The sequence below is a fragment of the Chiloscyllium punctatum genome, chromosome 38 (genome assembly GCF_047496795.1).
Source record: "Chiloscyllium punctatum isolate Juve2018m chromosome 38, sChiPun1.3, whole genome shotgun sequence".
Classification (NCBI taxonomy): Eukaryota; Metazoa; Chordata; class Chondrichthyes; order Orectolobiformes; family Hemiscylliidae; genus Chiloscyllium; species Chiloscyllium punctatum.
In genome coordinates, this window is record NC_092776.1 from 26,812,418 (window position 1) to 26,832,855 (window position 20,438).

General features: G+C 40.9%; 1 protein-coding gene across 3 annotated transcripts in view; it reads left to right on the plus strand.

Moving 5' to 3' along the window:
• inpp5f (inositol polyphosphate-5-phosphatase F) overlaps nucleotides 1-20,438 on the plus strand; it is a 207,954-nt gene that overhangs the window by 175,417 nt on the left and 12,099 nt on the right. For all 3 annotated transcript variants that reach the window (XM_072557453.1, XM_072557454.1, XM_072557455.1), the window contains 7 exons: nucleotides 1,889-1,966; nucleotides 4,034-4,154; nucleotides 9,790-9,918; nucleotides 11,879-11,996; nucleotides 13,179-13,377; nucleotides 17,211-17,282; nucleotides 17,458-17,531. In XM_072557453.1, the coding sequence (XP_072413554.1) occupies nucleotides 1,889-1,966; nucleotides 4,034-4,154; nucleotides 9,790-9,918; nucleotides 11,879-11,996; nucleotides 13,179-13,377; nucleotides 17,211-17,282; nucleotides 17,458-17,531 (791 nt within the window). The remainder of the gene's footprint in view (nucleotides 1-1,888; nucleotides 1,967-4,033; nucleotides 4,155-9,789; nucleotides 9,919-11,878; nucleotides 11,997-13,178; nucleotides 13,378-17,210; nucleotides 17,283-17,457; nucleotides 17,532-20,438) is intronic.

Sequence of the window (20,438 nt, forward strand, 5' to 3'; positions counted from 1 at the left end):
GGATTTTTCAGCCCATTCACCTACCTGCAAGGACAAAAATGCTGGTTGCTTTATTGAGCTGGCCCCAAAGTCTATTGAAAAATAGCTGTCGCTGTTTGTATACATTGGCACTCGAGCAAGCTTTGCCTGGAATTTGCACGTCAACCAACTTCTGTAATAGTTTGTATTTAGCTGTTCACTTTACCTCTGAATTTTGAGTGCATCCTCCCTAGTTGCATTATGTTGTATCAATTGAGTATTGTTTTTTAAAAAAAAGATGCTATTGAAGCTTTTTATCTTGTCCCCATCAGGACAGAATTACCAAGAATACCAAATTTCCAAGGGATGAGGAATTTATACTGCATGAGAAAGCATCTTAATTGGTTGACAAATGGATTCTGATTTAAATATTGACCTCCCCCCGCCCCACAAACATTCACACCCTGTCAAACCAAGTAAAATTGATGAAGGCATTGTTGTGAGTATACCAGGCAGTGGTTACCATGAGATTGACTTCTGATTGAACATCTTTCTATTTGCAAAAGAGGAGTTCCCACTTGGGAATAAAGATTCAAGCGTAGGCAAGCCTCAATGCTGACTGAACTTAATTTGACTATTAGTGTCATTACTGGGAGCCAGGATTGTTTACCAAGTCCAGCCAATCACTGAATCATATCTACTCTCAGAACTTTACAGTACAGAAGTAAGCTGTTCAATCCATTGTCTGTATCAGCTCCTGAAAGAGCTACCTAGTGAGTTCCATTCTCCAGCTCTATCTCTGTAACCCTCTAAATTCATCACTTTCAAATATATGTCCAGCTCTCTTTGAAGCCCTCTATGAAATCTGCCTCCACCACTCCTGCAGGCACTATATTCCAAATCCTGTCAACTGAGTAAAGAGGTTTCTGCTGGGCACTCCTGATGTTTGCAAACATGACTAGTTGAGACCATTCAATAATTTGCCTGTTGTAAACAGCTGAACAGCTGTTTGTTGTTCCAGGAATTGGGATGTACACCCACATTCCTTATGGTGTATTTCCTGTGACACGACCTTGACCGTTCAGTGTTGACTTGCTTATTTTGATTGAAACAAAAACTTGGGAGCTAACTTCCTGGATTATCTTCCATGGCAATACCTCGACCAATCAAGTTGCTATACCTTGAGCACCTTCTCTTCATGTGGAATAAATTGTTCCCTTTAAATTTTGATATTCTTTTAGTTCTGTTCTGATGAGTTTCTAGGGTGAAAACTTTGAATAGCATGTCACCTTCATCAGTGATTAAGTTCTGTACTAAGCGATTATGAAGCAATTTTTTTGCTTTCAATTTATTTCAATTCCTGTTCGAAAGCAGATTGAGATTTTCTTGAGCTTCTTGTAAATCCAGTGTGGATAGATTGAGCAACTGTTTTCATTTCCATTGGGCACGAGTTTGGACCAGATAAGGGAGTACATCATCTGTAGCCTAAACCAATAACTCAAATCATGATTAATAGGGTTTGTAATATAACTGATAGCTACAAAAATAATTTTTAGTAATCTTTCATTTCATGGTGCCTCATTTCATTGAGCTGTCCTTTTTTTACTTTATTGAAACTGAATTTTGTTTTTGTGATTACTTCATCTCTTATTACTCAGCCAGTCTGTAGGCGATTTGTCACTGCCCTCAATGGGGCAAGCAATGGCAAGGGAGCAGGTACAGGTAGAATCCAGGGTCAATGACAGGCAGACAGACAGCTGGTAATGTGTGATAAGTGTACCTTTCATTAGTCTTCTGATTAACTGCGTTCCTAAAAATGTCCTTTTTTGAGAGCTGAGGAAGTCACTCAGTTGAATCGTAAATGTTCAATTTTACAAATGGTTTGATTAAATTGCTGAAGAACTGAAGTGGTTATTTGCTTGCTTTTCAGTCGAGGAATGAAGTTTGAAAACGTGCAGACTTTGACCGATGCTATCTCTGATATCATCACAGACATGAAGTGGGGCTGGTTAGTATCTCCATTTAGTTCCGTTTGTCATTGTATAGTGTAGTAAAAATTCTTTATTGTAATGACAAGTTCACAAAGCCAAAGCTTATCTGTTGGGTAGACAAAGTTCCACTATATTGTGTGATTAATTTCTTCATCTTTTTCATTAGCGTTGTGAAGCTGTTCCAATTTGCACAATGTAAATCGTATTGTTTTGCTGTGTTGCGGCACAGTAATTTTCAGCACATTATAGAATGTCTGTAATGGTCTAAAAGTTATCTGCTTTGCCCAGGACTTGTAACAGTTCCCAAATTAAACTACACTTAATTAAAATGCCTTTGTTCTTATCAGCAGTTGAACTGTGACTGTGTGTTTGTCATGATTGACAGGGCAAGTATTGGAATCAGCATTGTGATGGGTCCAAGTGTCATTTTCATCCCTTAAGTCCATCTGCTCGAATCAGGTTGGGGGCCGGTGGGGAGTGTGTTGCACCTGCCTGTGCAAGCTGTGACAGTAACTTGCAAGAACTGTGGATGTTGGAAATTGGAATCAAAAATAGAAATTGCTTGAAAAGCTTGGCGGGTCTGGCAGGATCTGTGGACAGAAAGCAGAGTTAATGTTTCAGGTCCAGTGACCTTTCTTCAGAACAGCAAACAGTTAATGGATGGTGTGTCACTGTGAGCTGTGCCTGCACACCGTGTTTACCAGTGACCCATGCCCTGAGAGGTTATGCTGCCATCCCCTTGGCCTGGAAGTGGTGAGCATTGTAAGGGACTCGGCAGGAAGATTAAAGGCACAACCTTGCAGAAAATTGCAAATGATTTTGTCAAGAATGTCTGATTTAAACCATGGGCTCAAGTAAGCTCTGATTGCTTGGAAGAGGAGTTTTTGCATTCCATCTATCATGTCTTTTATAAATTGAGTTTAGACAGTCATGAGCTGGTTTTGTGGTCAGTGTTCAAACAACGCCTAAATTCAGACTTCGATTGAGGCGAGGCTGAATTGGAAAATGGAGAAAATAACTTTGTAGCAATGAAAGGTCTTAGTATTAAAGTATTCATTTCAATGGAGGGATGTTCTACTCATCTTGCATATGATTTGGAGTGTCCAGGCTTGCTATTGGGTGTTCAATACAAGGGTTCAGTTTCTTCAGTTGAATATAAATATTGAAGCATGCTAATGTGGAAAGGACACTGTTAGGATGCAACATGGATTTGACTATTGCATTTTGAGTGGATGTAGCTCATTTATATTTGAAACAAAAGTGGAGCTGGGGATTCTAAAGTTCTGATTAAACGTAAAACTACAGAAAACACTTGAGCTGGTATTTTGAGGATTATATTGTACTTGATCCCAAATATTGGAGGATCTATGTATACATTTATCAGCATATCTGACCATTGGACTTCCTACAATGACATTCATATTCACCAGGACATGCACTGAGCACATCACATTATTTCCATGTGATATGATGTCCCTGTTGCTGTGATGTAAATGGGAATGGGCCACTCTGACTAAATTGGAATGGCATGCCTAAATTGCAGGGTGATAGCAATAATGATCTGTCAGCAGACCTCCTGACTTTCCTATAGATTTTGCGACTGCAGTTTCCTGCTGAACAGCGATCCGACTTGAGTGCCCAATTTTACAGTTCACTTAACACTCAGACTGTCTTCAACTACATGTCGTGAAAAATGCAAACCTTTGTTCGCCATAAAATGTTTATCCTTGAAATAAGTTTCTGGGAACCGCAGCGTCACTGCTGACCATTTCAACTGTGATGCTGCCCTCCTACACAGATTTTCCCTGTTATAGACCAAAAATACTTTTGTAAACTGCAGTTTCAGAAGCAGGAGCAACTTACTTCACTTGGCTCTGTTGGCATTCCCCATTGTTGGAAAGAATGTTGTCTCACTGTCGTATGATGCACAAAACTTGGCAGAAGGTTGACTTCCTGCAAGTTCTGGCACCTTGATTCTTAAAGTGAGGACTGTTCTGTTATTTATTTTTCCGGATGTTACATTTGCATAACTTGGTCTCGGAGTGCTCGCAGGAAAAACAACGTGTCATTTTGATTGCTTGCAGGGTTGACCAGGCAGGAGAGATTTGCAAACAGGAAGGAATCTTCAGGGTGAACTGTATGGATTGCTTGGATCGGACAAATGTGGTTCAAGCTGCAATTGCTCGAGTGGTCATGGAACAACAGGTAGGAACCGGCCAAGTAATCTCTGGTGTAGCGTTCAGAAATGAGAATCCGGTGTTTTGTCTCATCAAGTTTTGCGTTCATCTTTATTTTCAATCATTCCCTTCTTAAAGTAAATAAGTAGAAATGATTGTGGAATGTTACAGCAGAAATGACCATATTTACAAGACTAAAAACTGCACCAAAAAAGGAACAGTTAGCTTCAAAATGAAATAATTTGGTGTAAACTTCAAACATCAAGCCATGCAGCAATTTTAGGTGACTCCTGCCCAAGCAGAAGTGCATTTTATGGGCCAGCAATTCAATGATCTCGACGATCTTTTTAAACAATTTTGTCAGCAATCACTGTTCATCTCCATTGTAAGCCATCACTTGACAAACTCTGAAGAAATATCTTTTGAGAGGTCAACCTTCACAGATGTCCTTGTGTGGAAGCTGAATTTAGCATTCAACCCTACAGGATGCTGCGAAGCAATGGAAATCTGTGGTTATGGGAGACTGATAGGAAAGTAATGCTGTCATCACACCAGACCTAACCTTGTTGATTGGCAGAGCAAGCTCAAATGACCTTTTTATTTTCTTGTGTCCTTCTACATGTTCAATTTGCTCATGACTGCCTCTGTAACCAGTGTATCCACAATAAATGGTCTTTACTTCCAGATGATCCTCTCATCTCTGACTTTGACAGCAAAATGCCAGTAGAAACTGGGCCTTAAGCTTTGGCACCCTTTGAGTGAAGACATTTTTTCATATGTCAGTCCTGAGTGGTTGACCTCTCCACTTGGTACTGCAACCCTATGTTGTCGGTTGTTCCACCAGGGAAACCTTTCTCATTATCCTCCCTGGAAAACCCTTGCTGGTCTAACAGCCAGAATTGAATGAGAAGGAAGTTTGATTGCGCTTCTGGCCATCTTTTCTGACAGGGTCACCAGAATTGCCTGTTTGCATCTCTCTGATATTGCCCAATTCTATCCTTTCCTCAGCACATCTTCTATTGAAACTCTCTTCCATGCTTTTGTTACTTCTATCCTTGATGCTTATAATTGTCTCCTGGCATCCTTTCATTTTCGACCTTTATAAACTTTAGGTCATCCCAGATTCTGTCTTTGTTCAAACTCTCATGAAAGTTCCATTTCCCTTTCACTTCTCTATCCTCTGATCTCCATTGGCTGCCACTTAAGCAGTGCCTTGATTTTAAAATTAGCAACCTTGTTTCCCAATCCCTCGGTGACCTTGTCTTCCCTTTTATCTGTCGGCTCCTCCAGTCTTTTTTCTGCTGTTGAAATGTTTGTGCTCGTCTAAGTATGGCATTATGATCATTCTGGTTTTAATAGATTCACCAGTGGTGGCCATGTCTTTAGTTGCACAGGCCAGAAGGCTGTAGAATTTCCTCCTGAAAGCGCACTGTCCTATTTATTAAATCTGCTCTGAAAACCTGCCTCTTTGACCAAGTTTTTGCTCATTTGTCCAAATATATAATGTGGATCAGTGTCCAATTCCTTTGACTGCATTTCTATGAAACGCCTGGTGGCATTTTGCTATATTATCGGTGCTATATCAATGCAAGTTTTTGCTGCAAACTGCATGAGAATTGAAATAAACCTTTTTTGCAATATTACAATGTGACCCATGAAGGAGACTTACTTGATCAATGGTCTTGCATGCTGCTCATGCAATGCATTGGGGCTACAAAGACTGAAGAGATCTTTTGTCTTCTCCCAAAGATTGGGTTCACATTGAGCTGGTATTCGTCAGGACCCACTGGTGATTGTACATTCAGCTAAAATGGAGAGGTGGTGGCATAATGGTAATGTCAATGGATTAATCCTGAGGGACAGGATGTACATGTATTTGGAAAGGCAAGGACTGACGAAAGATAGTCAATTTGGCTTTGTACATGGGAAATCATGACTCTCGAACTTGATTGAGTTTTTTTTTAAGTAACAAGGAGGATTGATGAGGGCAAACCGGTAGATGTGATCTATATGGACTTCAGTAAGGTGTTCAACAGCAAAGAAGGTTACCTCAGATTACAACAGGATCTTGATCAGTTGGGTCAAAGGGCTGGGAAATGGCAGATGGAGTTTAATTGAGATAAATGTGAGGTGCTGCATTTTGAGATAGCAAATCTTAACAGGACGTATACACTTAATGATCAGGTCCTAGGGAGACTTGGAGTGCGGGTTCATAGCTCCTTGAAAGTGGAGTCGTAGGTAGATAGGATAGTGAAGAAAGCATTTGGTATGCTTTCCTTTATTGGTCAGAGTGTTGAGTACAGGAGTTGGAAGGTCATATTGCAGCTGTACAGGACCTTGGTTAGGCCACTGTTGGAATATTGCGTGCAATTCTGGTCTCCTTCCTATCAGAAAGATGTTGTGAAACCTGAAAGGGTTCAGAAAAGATTGACAAGGATGTTGCCAGGGTTGGAGGATTTGAGCTATAGGGAGAGGCTGAACAGGCTGGGGCTGTTTTCCCTGGAGCATCGGAAGCATTAGGGTGACCTAATAAGTGTTTACAAAATTGAAGGGCATGGATAGGATAAATAGACAAAGTCTTTTCCCTGGGGTCGGGGAGTCCAGACCTAGAGGGCATTGATTTAGGGTGAGAGGGGAAAGATATAAAAGGGACCTAAGGGGCAACTTTTTCACGCAGAGGGTGGTACGTGTATGGAATGAGTTGACAGGAAGTGGTGGAGACTGGTACAATTGCAACATTTAAAAGGCAGCTGGATGGGTAAATGAATAGGAAGGGTTTGGAGAGATAAGGGCTGGGTGCTGGCAGGTGGGGCTAGATTGTGAGTGGGATGTCTGGTTGGCATGGACGGCTTGGACCGAAGGCTCTGTTTCCATGCTGTACATCTGTGACTGTATAATAACCTTGGACGCCAGGCTAATATTCTGAGGACACTGGTTCAAATCCCACAAAGGCAGCAGGTCAAACTGGAACACAGTAAAAATCTTGAATTTAAACCATGTAATCACTGTTGATCATCATTTAAAAACCATCTGATTCACTAATGCTCTTTATAGAAGGAAGTCTGCCATCCTTGGTCTGACCTGTGTGTGGCACCAGATCTAGAACAGACCCCTGTGGGCAATTAGAAGGGGTAATATGTTGGGCAAGGTAGCAAATCCCATGAACAAAACCAAGTAATATGGATGCCAATCACATTGTTCAATGAGTACCCTTCACGGGTTCCCTTTTCTCCGAACTGTATTGTTATCCTATCCTGAGGTCATGCTTAACTGAAAGAAAATTATCCAGCTGTATTAATGTGCTCTATTCATGTAAAATATAGGTGTTATACATATTTGTCTATAGAGCATGAATATAATATTATAAAATCAGCTGTCAACTTATCGGATTACCACAGAGGATTTTTAAAAGCTTTTTATTGATTTTTCTTTACTGTCCGGTAACTGAATTTGTGCTTGAAGCAAGTCTACATTTCAATAGCATCATTAGTAACGAAGACCTTCTGAGCAGTGTGGCTTCTTTCTCAAATTGCCTCTTGTCGTTCCTAATTAAAGAGGATACATGTGGCATTTTCCAGGGGGTTGTGATGCTGTTCTGAACTCTGACTTGTGCTGGCCTGACTTAGGGGAGGCTGGGGCTGAGAAAAAGGGAGAATCGAGTGGAAAAACTGCAATTGCAGAGGATATCCCATCTCAGCTGAGAGAGACTGCAAGTGTTAAGTCTTAATTACAAGTGAGGATTGTTACGAGAGAAATTGGCAGTGGGTAATTATTGACACTATAAATTATTTTATAATTGCTGGTTTTATTCACATTTAATTCAGTTAAAGATGGTGTTAGCACAAAACAATTGGCTTTACAGTGCAGTCTGCAAATTTAATTTAGCAGTCAAAAATTAATTGCACATTTGTGGAGTAGCTTTTCATGGCTTTTATGTTGTAAAATTGTTTTTTTCCCCAATGTTTTTTGTTTACTCCTCCCATAATGAAGTAACTCTGTGAAAAGACCTGGAGATGTGAATGGGATGCAGTAAGGATTTGGATCTGTTTTGGAGCTGATGGTGTCACACCCTGCGAGCCCCAAGGAAATGGACTTGAAAGCTTTACCACTGACTCTGTTTTAGGGAACGGCTGGAGGCTGACTGCGATGAGATTCACATTTAAATAGGAACCTGCTGTGACCGAATGGAGAACAGTTCAGGCGTTTGAGGTTTGACGAAGGCTTGTTTGCCTCAAACCTGAGCATATTGGTGGTCAGGCTTAACTCCTGCACTGGACGCAATTTCAGAATCCCTATAGTGTAGGAGCAGGCCACCCTCCCACCGAATCCATTCTGGCCCCCTGAGGAGTATCCCACCCAGACCTATCCCCCCATTCTACCCCTGTAACCTTGCATTTTGCACGGCTTGTCCACCTAGTTGATACATCCCTGAACACTGGGCAATTGAGCATGGCCAATCCACCTAAGCTGTACATCTTTGGCCTGTGGCAGGAAACAACTGGAGCACCCGGAGGAAGTCCAGCAGACATGGGGGAGAGCATACAAATTCCAGACAAACACTGTCGCCTGAGTGTGGAATCAAACCCAGGACCCTGCGCTGTGAGGTAGCACTGTGCCACCTGTGTAATTGGGTGATTGTGAAGAGCATTCCAAACTGCTTGAAGATGAATAGGAAGTTTTATCTGAAGTCCCTCCCTGAAGAGACATCATATAAAACACTAATGGGCTCTTACTGCACATTATTTGTGACGTTTATCTACCAAAGTTCCTGCTGAACTGTAGAGTATTGTGTGTAGGTTTAGGTGCCACACTTTAAGAAGGATATGAATGTCTTGGAGCAGTGGGTGAAGAGCTTTTGGTGAAATTAAATAGCTTCAGTAAAGAAGATAAATTGGAGGCGCTGGCACTGTTTTCCCTGGAGATGAGAAAGCTAAGAAGATACTTGATTGAAGTTTCTGAAATTGAGATGTCGGGACAAAGTAGATAGGTTTTTCCACTTGTAAAAGAATTGAAAATAAGAGGACACAGATTTAAAGTAATTTGGACAATTAAGTAAATAGAGTTGGAAAAATCTTTCTTTCGCTTAGTGAGTATATCAGGGTTTGAAATAGACTTGCAGAAATATAGTGGAGGCAGGTCCAGTCGAGGCCTTCAAGAGGGTATTAGATGACTGTTTCTGTTTAAGTCATGCGCAGGATTGTGGGGAAAGAGGAGGAGGATAGCTTTGAGTTATAAAGCTCGCTTGGACAGCCAGTGAGGACAATGATGGGCCGAATGACTTCTGAGAGCAGAACAGTTCTGAGATTCCATGACATTTGGTTGAATGTGCAGGTCTTTTGGCTATCTTGAAGCCACAAGATGCTGTCCATATGCATTTTATTTCCTTCCCTCCCCATTTTACTAAAACATCAAAAATTTAGTTAAGATTATATGCATGCTTAACAGTAAAAGGAGAATTACTGTGTATTGTGCTGCCACCTATCTGACATGGCTATGTTTGATTCTTGATCGTCCATCCTTGACTGTGTTGCTGTAGAATCTAAATAGGTTGTGCAACCTTGCTTTACTGCAATTGATGTCAATAGAGTAACCTTGCAAAAGATGTAAATAATTGAGTGATTTGAATTCATATTCTGTTCATCTTCTCGATTTGCCTCTTTCAGCTGAAGAAATTGGGGGTTATGCCACCTGAACAACCCCTGCCTCAGAAATGCTATCGGATTTATCAGATCATGTGGGCCAACAATGGAGACGCCATTAGCAGGCAGTATGCTGGGACAGCGGCTTTAAAGGTAACAACCAGTTCACTTCATTCCAATTCAGTGACTGCAATAGTTTGTTCTTTATCTGTATCAAGCAGAAACCAGAATGCTGTTAAACACCATGTTTTAATTGATGTACCACGTTATTCTCCTGTACACAAGTTCCGACCAATGTTGGTGTAGTCTTGAATAGCTGGTATAAGAGTGGTTTTCTGATCTGGGATTGACATCTGCATGTAACTAATTCGAAATAACTGAGAAATGGATGGTTGAGAGTCTGAACCCTGTGCAACTACTGAAACCAGTAGGTTTTTTGACTAACCGGCATAATTAATTGAGAAGTATTTCGCTGGGAAAGCACAGCAGGTCGGGCAGCATCCGATGAGCAGGAGAATCGACATTTTGGGCATAAGCCTTTTAACCATCGTAATTGAAAATAAATGGAGGCCCTGAAAATTCACTGATTTTTGGTGAGGAAGGGGTTTGAAGCAGTCATCCTATAATATCCACGGTCAAATACTCATGGCAGAACCAACACAACCGCTTTATATTCCATTTTTATTATGCTGAAGTTTCCCAATCTGGATGCAAAGACCACATGGCTTTTTCCAACCCATCTTGAGCATATCTTTTATTTGTACAAGCTACAAAGTGTCAGACTTCAGAATCATCCATATGCCACAGTTATATAGGAATGCGAGAAGAAGGGTAGTTAAGGAATGGAGCTGATCTGGTCAATGGAGCGGACCTGTCTCTCGACAGTTGCATGTGTGTGCAGGCACTCTTGATGGTTTCAGGTTACTGCGGGCCAATGTGGAGGTAAGTTTAGAAGGAGGTCATCAGTGATCCATTCTCCTCAGATGAAAGTGACCCCAGTCTCCCAGGCAGTCCTAATCCTCCCTGACCACCCCACTTTCTGGTTTCCATTCACACATCCCTCACCTCCCCAAACAGATTTCCCGATGTGCTCCTTGGACAATTGAATCAACTCCGAGAGCAATTGAAGAATTTTGCAGCAGAGAAGGAAACTATTCATAGTCATAGAGTTCAATCAGTTATTTCAGTCAAAGAGCGTGTTAGTTCTACGAAGAAAAGACTACCCCAGAGGTGTCTCTTTCCCTGAAATCTTCCCTTTTTGTTTTCAAGGACTATTTTGTTTTATACTCTTTCCCTGGGGTGTTGGATATGAGCTTATGCCAGTCTTTGAGGAGTTAATTGGAATCCAGTGGTGAGAGGTGGTCAGCTTAGTATGAGCGTCACTTGGGTCAAATGGTGCCCTTTTTCTTCATAACTCCTTCCCAAGTCGGACATGTTATGTTTATTCTGTAAGTTTCAGGGTCCGTCTGCTATTGAGCAGTAGACAATATGATTCTCCTAAAAGTAGCTGCTTATGTTTTGGTTGAAAGTCTCTGGAAGCCTGAATCCAGGAGTCTGCTTGCTTCTGATGAGGAGGTGGTGGTGCTGAGCTGTTATGGAGATGGTGGGGAGGAAGAGGAAGTTGTTGCTATCTCTGTTAAAGTGCACAGCTCACTGCATAAATACCTGCCACGAAAAGAGAGAGAGGAAACACAAAACCAAGGAGACAGACAAATATGAATGTGACCAGTACCAGGTTGTCGTTGTCATCACTAATTTTCCAAAACTCTTGCCCACCTCACATCACCATCCTCCTCGTTTCCCTCCATGCTGTTATTTTGCTGTGTGAGGGGGGTGAAAGATAGATAAGCAGTCGATGCTGCACAGATCCAGTGAATCAGTTTGGAGCGTCTTTCATACTGTGACCTGCTCTAGGATGAGCCAACCTAAATTTGTGAGCCAGGTGGTGCCTATGATTTTTACTATTTTTAGAGCAGTAAGTAAAATAAAATAAAATCTGAAGCAGTGACCTGAAATCTGAAACATTTTCAGCTTCTAACTACCATCTGTGGTAGTTCTCACCTTCCTCAGCAGAAGCGTGGGTGTGTTATTCTTGTTTCTTTTTGAATGTTAGGGCGACTTTACAAGAACTGGAGAACGAAAGCTTGCAGGAATGATGAAAGACGGTTATAACTCTGCCAATCGGTATTATCTCAATCGCTTCCGTGATGCATATCGACAAGCTGTCATAGGTAAGAGCACTGCAACTTTACTAACATTAAGAAAGCTTGGGGAAATCTGTCGGGAAAAGTATACAAGAACCCTGTGGACCTTCACATTTCCAGTGGGTTGAATTGGGTCATGGTTTCATGTTGGCCTAATATTTGTATTTTCCCTTCTATCCACCTTCTGCCCTTGTAGCTGTCAACTCGCAGATTCACAGAACAGTCTGATCTGTTTCCAGGCTCCTCCAGCACTGGCCACCGATTGGACTAATTAAACTTTATTTCCTTCAGTTATGGTCTAACCTGGGTATCTGACAGCAACAAAAAGCACTTGGAAGCCTCTCTCTGATTACCACAGAGTTGCTGGTTGGCATATCAACCTTGTGCTTGAGGCTGAGGATAAGCTTCTCTAGATGTCTAGTGTGTCCAGTGATTATGAAGCGTTTCCAGTATCTGATCATTTTGGAAGCCAAGCAATTGAGTGGAAGCTGAATGGGTTCAAATTGTGACAGGGGTGGAGAATCATTGTTCGGATGAGGGTGAACTTTTGAAATGCAGTCTGTATTTTTAAGTTAGATTTCCTGTTCCCTTGTGTATTCTGTCGCTCTCATTCTCTAGTGCAAAGATGTCCTCAGTCATCTTTGGTGATTCATCAAGATGGTTAATCCACAGAGAATGATTTTTCATGTCTGACAGGGGATATAGAATCCATAGAATCTCTTTTTTGGTGTGGAAACAGGCCCTTCGGCCTAACAAGTCCACACCGACCCTTCGAAGAGGAACCCCCCCAGACCCTTCCCCTACATTTACCCCTGAATAGTGCACTTAACCTACACATCCCTGAACACTGTGGACAATTTAGCACCGCCAGTTCACCTAACCTGCCCACCTTTTGGACTGTGGAAGGAAATGGAAGGACCTGGAGGAAACCCATGCAAACACCGGGAGCATGTGCAAATTTCACAGTCGTATGAGGCTGGATTCAAACCTGGGTCCCTGGTGTTGCGAGGCAGCAGTGCTAACCACTGAGTCACCGTGCTACCCCAAGCATGCATACATTTTGGTCATTCCTAATTATTGTCAAATGAACATTCACTTTCCATCCTGGAGGTTAAATGACCATTCTACTTTCTTTTGATATAAATATTTGTTTTCACTGTGCTCGTATTTTAAATGTGCTGATAAATAGTAATGTTTCCCTTTAATTAGATCCAATGCAGGGCATCCCAGTGACTGAAGATCTCTACTCCATCTTTAACAAAGAAAAAGAGCATGAAGCTTTGCAAAAACAGAACCAGAGAAGCCAGCAGGAACAGTTCAGTCTCCTCTTGCAGAATTATATGAAATTGTTATTACCTGACGATGAGAAATTCCATGGAGGCTGGGCTGTGATAGATTGTGATCCAAGGTCTGTAACCACAAAATTCATCCATCTCACAGAATTTTTTATTTCATTCTCTGAAATTAAATATTGACGCATCTCAACCTGTCATCCTCTATTAAATGTAGAAAATAGTTACAACACAATATAAACCATTCCCAGTCGATGTGGAACAGCAAAATTGATGGTTGAGCCTGCTAGTTGAAGGCTGAATTTTTAATGAAGATTTGAAATGCCTTTTAAATCCAGTGATATTTATTTAATGCTGTCAGTAAACAAATGTGCATGGAACAGCAGCAGTGCTGAATTACTACGTCTCAAACACTGTCCAACTGTTAGAAACAGGTTTTGAATGCTAGGGGTACATATTACAATTTTGATGAAATGAAGAGTTGAATCTTGGAAGAGAAAAAGACTTATCCGAAGAACAGAGGTTATTTCAAAATAATCCAGGCGTGACTGGCCGACGATGACTCAATAAGTGTTTGTGATATTTAGAATTTTTTTTGCCTCTGTTATGAAGAAGTCATGAAGCACCAAATCATATTCTCTCTCCACATATGTTGCCTGACTTGCTGAACTTTTCCAGCATTATCTGTATTTGTTTCAGATTTTCAGCAGCTGCAGTATTTTGCTTTGGCTTGTGTTCCCTTAGTCTGGGTCAAGGGTCAAGTTCCTTTCCTGATAAATTGCTCATGCTGCTGCTGTTGTCTTCTATGGCAATGCACGGCATTTAAAATATCATTCCTGGTAAATTTTGAGTTAACGTTGTAAATAATTTTTTTTCTTTATACATTCTTGGGATCTGGGTGTCACTGGCTCAGCAGCATTTATTGCCCATCCCTAAAAACCAAGAGGGTAGTTAAGAGTGAACAATATTTCTGTGGGTCTGTAGGCCAGACCAGGTAAGAATGGCAGTTTCATTCTCTGAAAGACATTAGTGAACCAGATGGGGTTTTCCAACAATCAACAATTAATTCATGGCCATCATTAGATAATTAATTAGTTTCTTTTTTAGAATTCAAATTCCACCATTTGCCATGGTGGGATTCCAACACAGGGTCTCTGGATGAACAGTCTAATGATACTATCAATAGGCCATTGCCTCTGTCATTACCCACGTTATAGTGCCAACAACTTATAACCTCTTCTTGTTTAGTGTTTAATTGTGCACAGTCACCAAATTGAATACATTGAAGCTGCTACCATTTTAATAGAATTGTCTAGTACAGAAGAGGTCCTTTAGCCCATCAGCCTGCACCACCAAAAACACTGCTAAATGTACATGAGTCCCACATTGCAGCATTTGGCCCTTTAACACTTCTCGCACTGAAGCTGTATTGAGTAGCCATCTGTATTCAGAGACTGATTTTTCCTTGATGGCATAGTATTTTGAAACCATGTTGCAATGCTGTGTGTAAGGAGGAGGGAGGATGAAAATTTTCAGAACAAATCAAGTGACTGCAGAGAACTTGATGTTACATTACAGTGCATTTTATTTCCATTGTGTTTCAATCTTGGGGCTGTTTATAGATTTTAAAAATTGCACCAACTGGTTTCTGGTTCAAGTTGTACAGTGATATTTCCAATAAATAAGGTTAAATATTCATAAAGATTCCATTTTGTTGAAGCTTTTTGATCTGCATTCATCAGGATAATATGCCAGAATAACAATTTAAGGGGCAAAACACAACTTTTCTACTCTGACAGCACAATGCTGCTTGATTGGCAGAGGCATTGCCATTGAGGATGCACCAGGTAATGATTTGACAGTAAACTGCCAGACCTGTACCTAGTCTGCATATCTTGGCTGTAACAATGTAACAGCCAGCTGTTAGTTCGATGGTCAAGGTACTGCCCTGAGAAATCAGAGACAATTTTGGGTTTAAAGTTTAACACCTGGAAGTTAACTGTCAATCATCATTAACTGGTGCATTCTCCATGGTACCACCTCCAATCTGAGTCGACTTGCCAGCTGATCAGCACTTTGCTGTCATACAGCACAAATGTTGGCTTCCCCCTAAATTCACGAATCGTCTAGATGAGTACAAGATACAAAATTTAGAAAACTACTTTTTGCTCAGCTGTGCTCAGTTTCTGACCTATCGAAAGGTGGTTTATAAATAATGAAATTACACATGAGTTATACTGAATACAGTTGAAATGTAGACACATGAAAATTTGGAGCAGGAACCATTTGTCCCATTGCACTAGCTTTACTGTTCAGTATGATAATGACTGACCTCTATCTCAAAGCCATACTTTCTCTTTCCTACAGCCCTTGATGACTTTAATGTTTAGAAATATATTCAGTAACATGTCCTCTGTAGGCTTCTGTTAGAGAATTCCACAGGTTCACTGACGTCTGAGTGATGAATACTTTCCTTGTTGTAAATGGCCTCCCTGGTGTCCTGAGACACTGTGACCCTTGTTCTAGAAGCTATCAGCTGCCAACCTTGGCCAGTGGAGACATCATCCCTGCCTCCAGTCTCCCAGCACTGTTAAAGTTGTGTATGTGTCCATGCGATCCCATCAATCTTATAAACACCAGGGTATACAGGCTGAGTTTACCCAATCTTCTATTAAACTGACAATCCTGCCTTCCCAGGAATCCGACTGCAGAGCCTTTGCTGCACTCCTTCTGTGACAAGTAGACCCTTTCTTCAGTGAAGAAACCGCAAGTGTGTACAAGCATTGTCTCACCATGGCCCTACACTGCTGCAGTAGGACATCCTTGTTCCTTCATCTAGTTGTCCCGCAAGCAAGGCCACCTCACCATTTCCTCTTCCTGAGAATTGGGAATTGCTGCTTACTAGAAATGTTTTTGAAGTTAACTTAAAGCCATGTAGCTGAAAATTTGGCAATATCTGAATGTCACTTATCTTTCGACGTTTATTAAAATAATGGAGGAACGCTTTTGGGTGCTATTGTTTTGCCAAGGCAGCAGACATCAATATTGTAATTCCACAGATATTTGTTATATTTTCATTTTGAGTTACTGGTAGTGGTTGGCGTTGTGCCATAAGGATGACATAGTTTGAGTTATGAGCATCTTATTGAAAGTTTTGGATTAATTCAACCAGGATATGTATTGAAGCCAGTCCCTGAATTTCTCAATTCACTGGGGCTGTGCTTGGTTCCAAGTCCTGTGCCATAAGGCAGCCCAGAATATCCTGCTGGAGCCACTGGGCCATCTGCCAAAATGGATTTTATTTAAATTGAAACTAATAGATGAAGATCATGTTCACTTATAGAAAAATTAAATGTTCAACAAGCTGTATGAAAGAACTTATGGCTTTGTTTCCCATGTTGTATAATAATTATTTTTATTCAGAACTTGTGCCAAGGCAGTTAAGCAGTTTTGCTATTAAGTTAAAATGACATTTTGGATAAGATTAGTGAGGCACTGCAGCCTTAAGGAAAAGTTTTTTTTTAGATTTATTATTGTCACGTGTACCTAGGTACAGTGAAGTTTGTTTTTGCTTTGCAAGCAGTCCAGCCAGATAGTACCATATAAAGTGTATTAGGGTAATAGAACAGAGTGAATAAATTGTGCGGAGGCTGGAGGGAAGGTGCACAAGGAGTGAGATCAACATTAAATTTAATATAGAGTGTTTCCAGAATTGAAGTTGTATTCGCCTCTTGTTATCTGCTGGCACTGGAGGAAGTAGTGCTTAACATTGTCTTTGCTCATATCTTATTGAAGTGCCACCTGATGGGTTTAGTGGGGCAGGACTTTATTGTGTGGTATCTTTGCCCTTCTGGTAGGGAGGGTTATAAGAATAAGCGAACTTTAGTTGTTTTCTGTTGAGTATTTCCCAAGGAAATTTATGTTGTTTGCAACTATTATTCTTTTCCAGCCTTATCGATGCCACCCACCGAGATGTTGATGTGCTTCTCCTTCTGTCCAACTGTGCCTACTACGTGGCCTAGTAAGTAAATGGCCAGCGGGTTTACAACTCTCCGTAAAGTTAACATATTTCAGTTGGTCACATTAATAAAATCCAGGACTGTCTGTTGCTAAGCAGCCCATGAGTGATTGTTCAATTGTTCACTTGTGTGTGAAGCTGGTTTCAAACCTAACATTGTCTATCCCTTATTTGACAGCTATGACGAAGAGGTTGATAAAGTGAATCAGTATGAAAGAATGAACTTGGAGGATTTGGAGAAGATTGAAATTGGTGAGTCTCTCCCCTCTGGTCACTTTGTCACGGGATGGGGACAGGCTTGCTTTCTTGCCAGTGCTACAGCTCAAATTGCCTTACCTTGGTGTCATCATTCTCACCCTTGCTCAGAAAAGCAGGTTGATCTCCAAGTAACATTGCAGTTCTTTTCTGTGCATACTTCTGTTTATCAGAAAAGTTGTGTATAAGTAGCTCTTGCAATCAAAACCTGAGTTTTATTTTAAAATCATGTTGTAATGTGTTGCAGTTTTCAGTGAATTTGGTGTAAGACAGTCCAGGATGCTTTTACCATACTTGGAACAGTTTAATGTCATAGTATGATCCTTGCAGAAGCCAGTAACTTTAAGGTATTTGAATTTGCAGTGGTCCACTTAAAGGAATTACAAAAGAAGACTTCACATTTGGAAGATTTTTTTATTATAATGAATGAGCAAAAATCCAATATAAAGCGAACACTAATAGGGAACTAACAGCAAGTAAATTTCAGAAAGATCAGCTTTGTCACAGTAGCCATGAATTTCAGGCAAAATAAATTCCTAAGTAGATAGTTTAAATAAGCAACTAAAATGGCAGTTGAAAAGTGCCATGCAACAGAGCTAACTAAAAACCTTTTTTGCCTTTCTTGTTGAGAAGTAGAGCTAGACAGGAGGTCATTTAGGCTTCACATCCTGGTTACTTGGGAAGTTGGATTAAACAGACACTGAATTTGATTAGCCTATGGTGGCCTCTCAAACCCAAAGGTGGCCTTGGTGAAATTTGACAAGGGGGGACTGAATCAAAAGCCTTTTGGCCTGCATTTTTCCTTCTCTCTCAGCCGGTTTGTGGGTCGGCTTTTGGGGAGGCTGGAGGGCGGTGAGAACATGTCTGTCTCAGTTCTGTTTTGGCTCACAACATGCCTACTGGATGATAAGTGTTTTGATTTTTTTTTCAATAGGAAACCAGGGCAGATTGTTTTTCCATAATGTTTTCCGAATTGTTAAATGGCATCCACTAATTCTGTTGTGGTGTACTGGTGTTGCTGTATCTGGTTTATGCTTGGGATTGAGTGACCATGCTGCCTGGTTTTGGCTGAGTGTTCAGAGACATGTTGATCCATGGGGCAGGTACATTATAAAGGAATAGACAATAGGGTTAAGGAAGCGCATTGGTAAAGACATATCTGGAGTATTGTGTACAGTTTTGATCCCTTCATGCATACTTGCTGTAGAGGGCACACAACTAAGGTATACTTGACTGGAATGAATAGATTCATGTATGAAAAGAGCTTGAGTAGATTAGACCTAGATTCCCAGGGGACAGGGGACAGAAATCCCTGGAGATTCCCTGGAGCTGGGAAGACAGAGGTGGAATACATATAAAATGCTTAAGATGTTTGACAGGTTGCAGCTGAAAGCTTCTCCTGCCTGGCGAATATGGATGGGGGAGGGGGCATGCCGGGTTAAACTGGGGTGGACAAGGTCAGAAGTCACGTGACACTAGGTTGTGGTCCAACAGGTTTATTTGAAATCTCAAGCTTTCGGAGCCCTGCTCCTTTGTTAGGAGAATCTGGAACATAGTCTCAGGAGAAGGGGTTCAGTAACTCAAATAAGTGTAAATGTTTGCAATTCTGTCCTCCTGAGAGCCATCAGTCAGAATATTCAAGACTGAGATCAACAGATTGGTTATTAGGGGAGTTAGGAGATGTGTAGAAAAATAGCATTGAGGTCATTCAGTCATTAATATAGTGAATGATGGGAGAGGCTTGAAGGGCCAGCTCTTAACTCTTATGTTCTTGGCCTTCAGGCACTCTCTTAATTTGGGTGCAGCACTGATTTCTGTCCCCTAGTCAAACATGGAACTATGACAAATATTGATCAATCTATTGTTTTCCACATTCATCAAGAGGGAAAACAGGTTTGTTAATAATTGCAATTATCAGTGTGTTTGAATTGGCTAATTAATGTGTTTTTCCTAACAGTCACATGTACAGCACAAAATGGTCATCAGGAATTGGTAACACCATGACTACAAATTTTGCTCTCCCCCTGCCACATCCTTGTAGTTTGGTTGTCGACATTATCCTCTGAGAGAGGTTGTCAATCCGTGACCAAAAGTGGGGAAAATATTCTCTCTCTCTCAAAGATCTCTTTGATCCTCTTGGAATTGAAACCAGCTCTGAAGATCACAGAATTCATTTTCTGATGGGGATGTCTCCCACTCCCTCTTGAAAGAACATAAGTTTGTACATATTCTCTCCATGATGCAACTGCTTTCTTCATCCAGTGAGAAACCATTTTGAATATCTTCTGATACATAATTTAATCTGATCTCCTCCTTGTGTTGTAGCCACTAACCGATAGGGTACTTCCAGCCATCTTGCCCTTCAAGTTGCAACCTGGTTTGATTTATGCAATGAATTGTCTTTTGCTGTTTTAAATGCCATTGTTCAGGTGTCTGTTAGAAGGCCTTAACTACTACTAAACAGCTTGCTTAAAATTCCATTCTGTGCGTTAAACGTCTTAAGTCTCCAAGAGCCCTGTCTGTTCCATTCCCTTAATTTTGACGAAAAACAAAACTCTCTGCAGCATTCTGCTTCTCCCCAGCAGCATCTTCTTGCTATTCACCCCTCAATAGCAGCTGTTCCTTTTCTGTGAGATGCTTAAAAAATGTTCAGACTCTCACTTAACATTTTAATGGGTTACTATTTGAGTTTAATCCCTCTGTGGCAGCCAGATTATATGGGTATGTTCCCAAACTGGGATGTCCATCTTAATCTCACCATGCATGTTTTTTACCAATTAATTTTGTTTCACCTTTAAGTTTAAGGGGATATCTGAAATGTAATTATCTTGTGAAGTTGAATGAGCATGAGTTCCTGTTACAGTGCAGGTAGTAGGTTGGTTCAAGGTGGCAGCTGATTGCTAT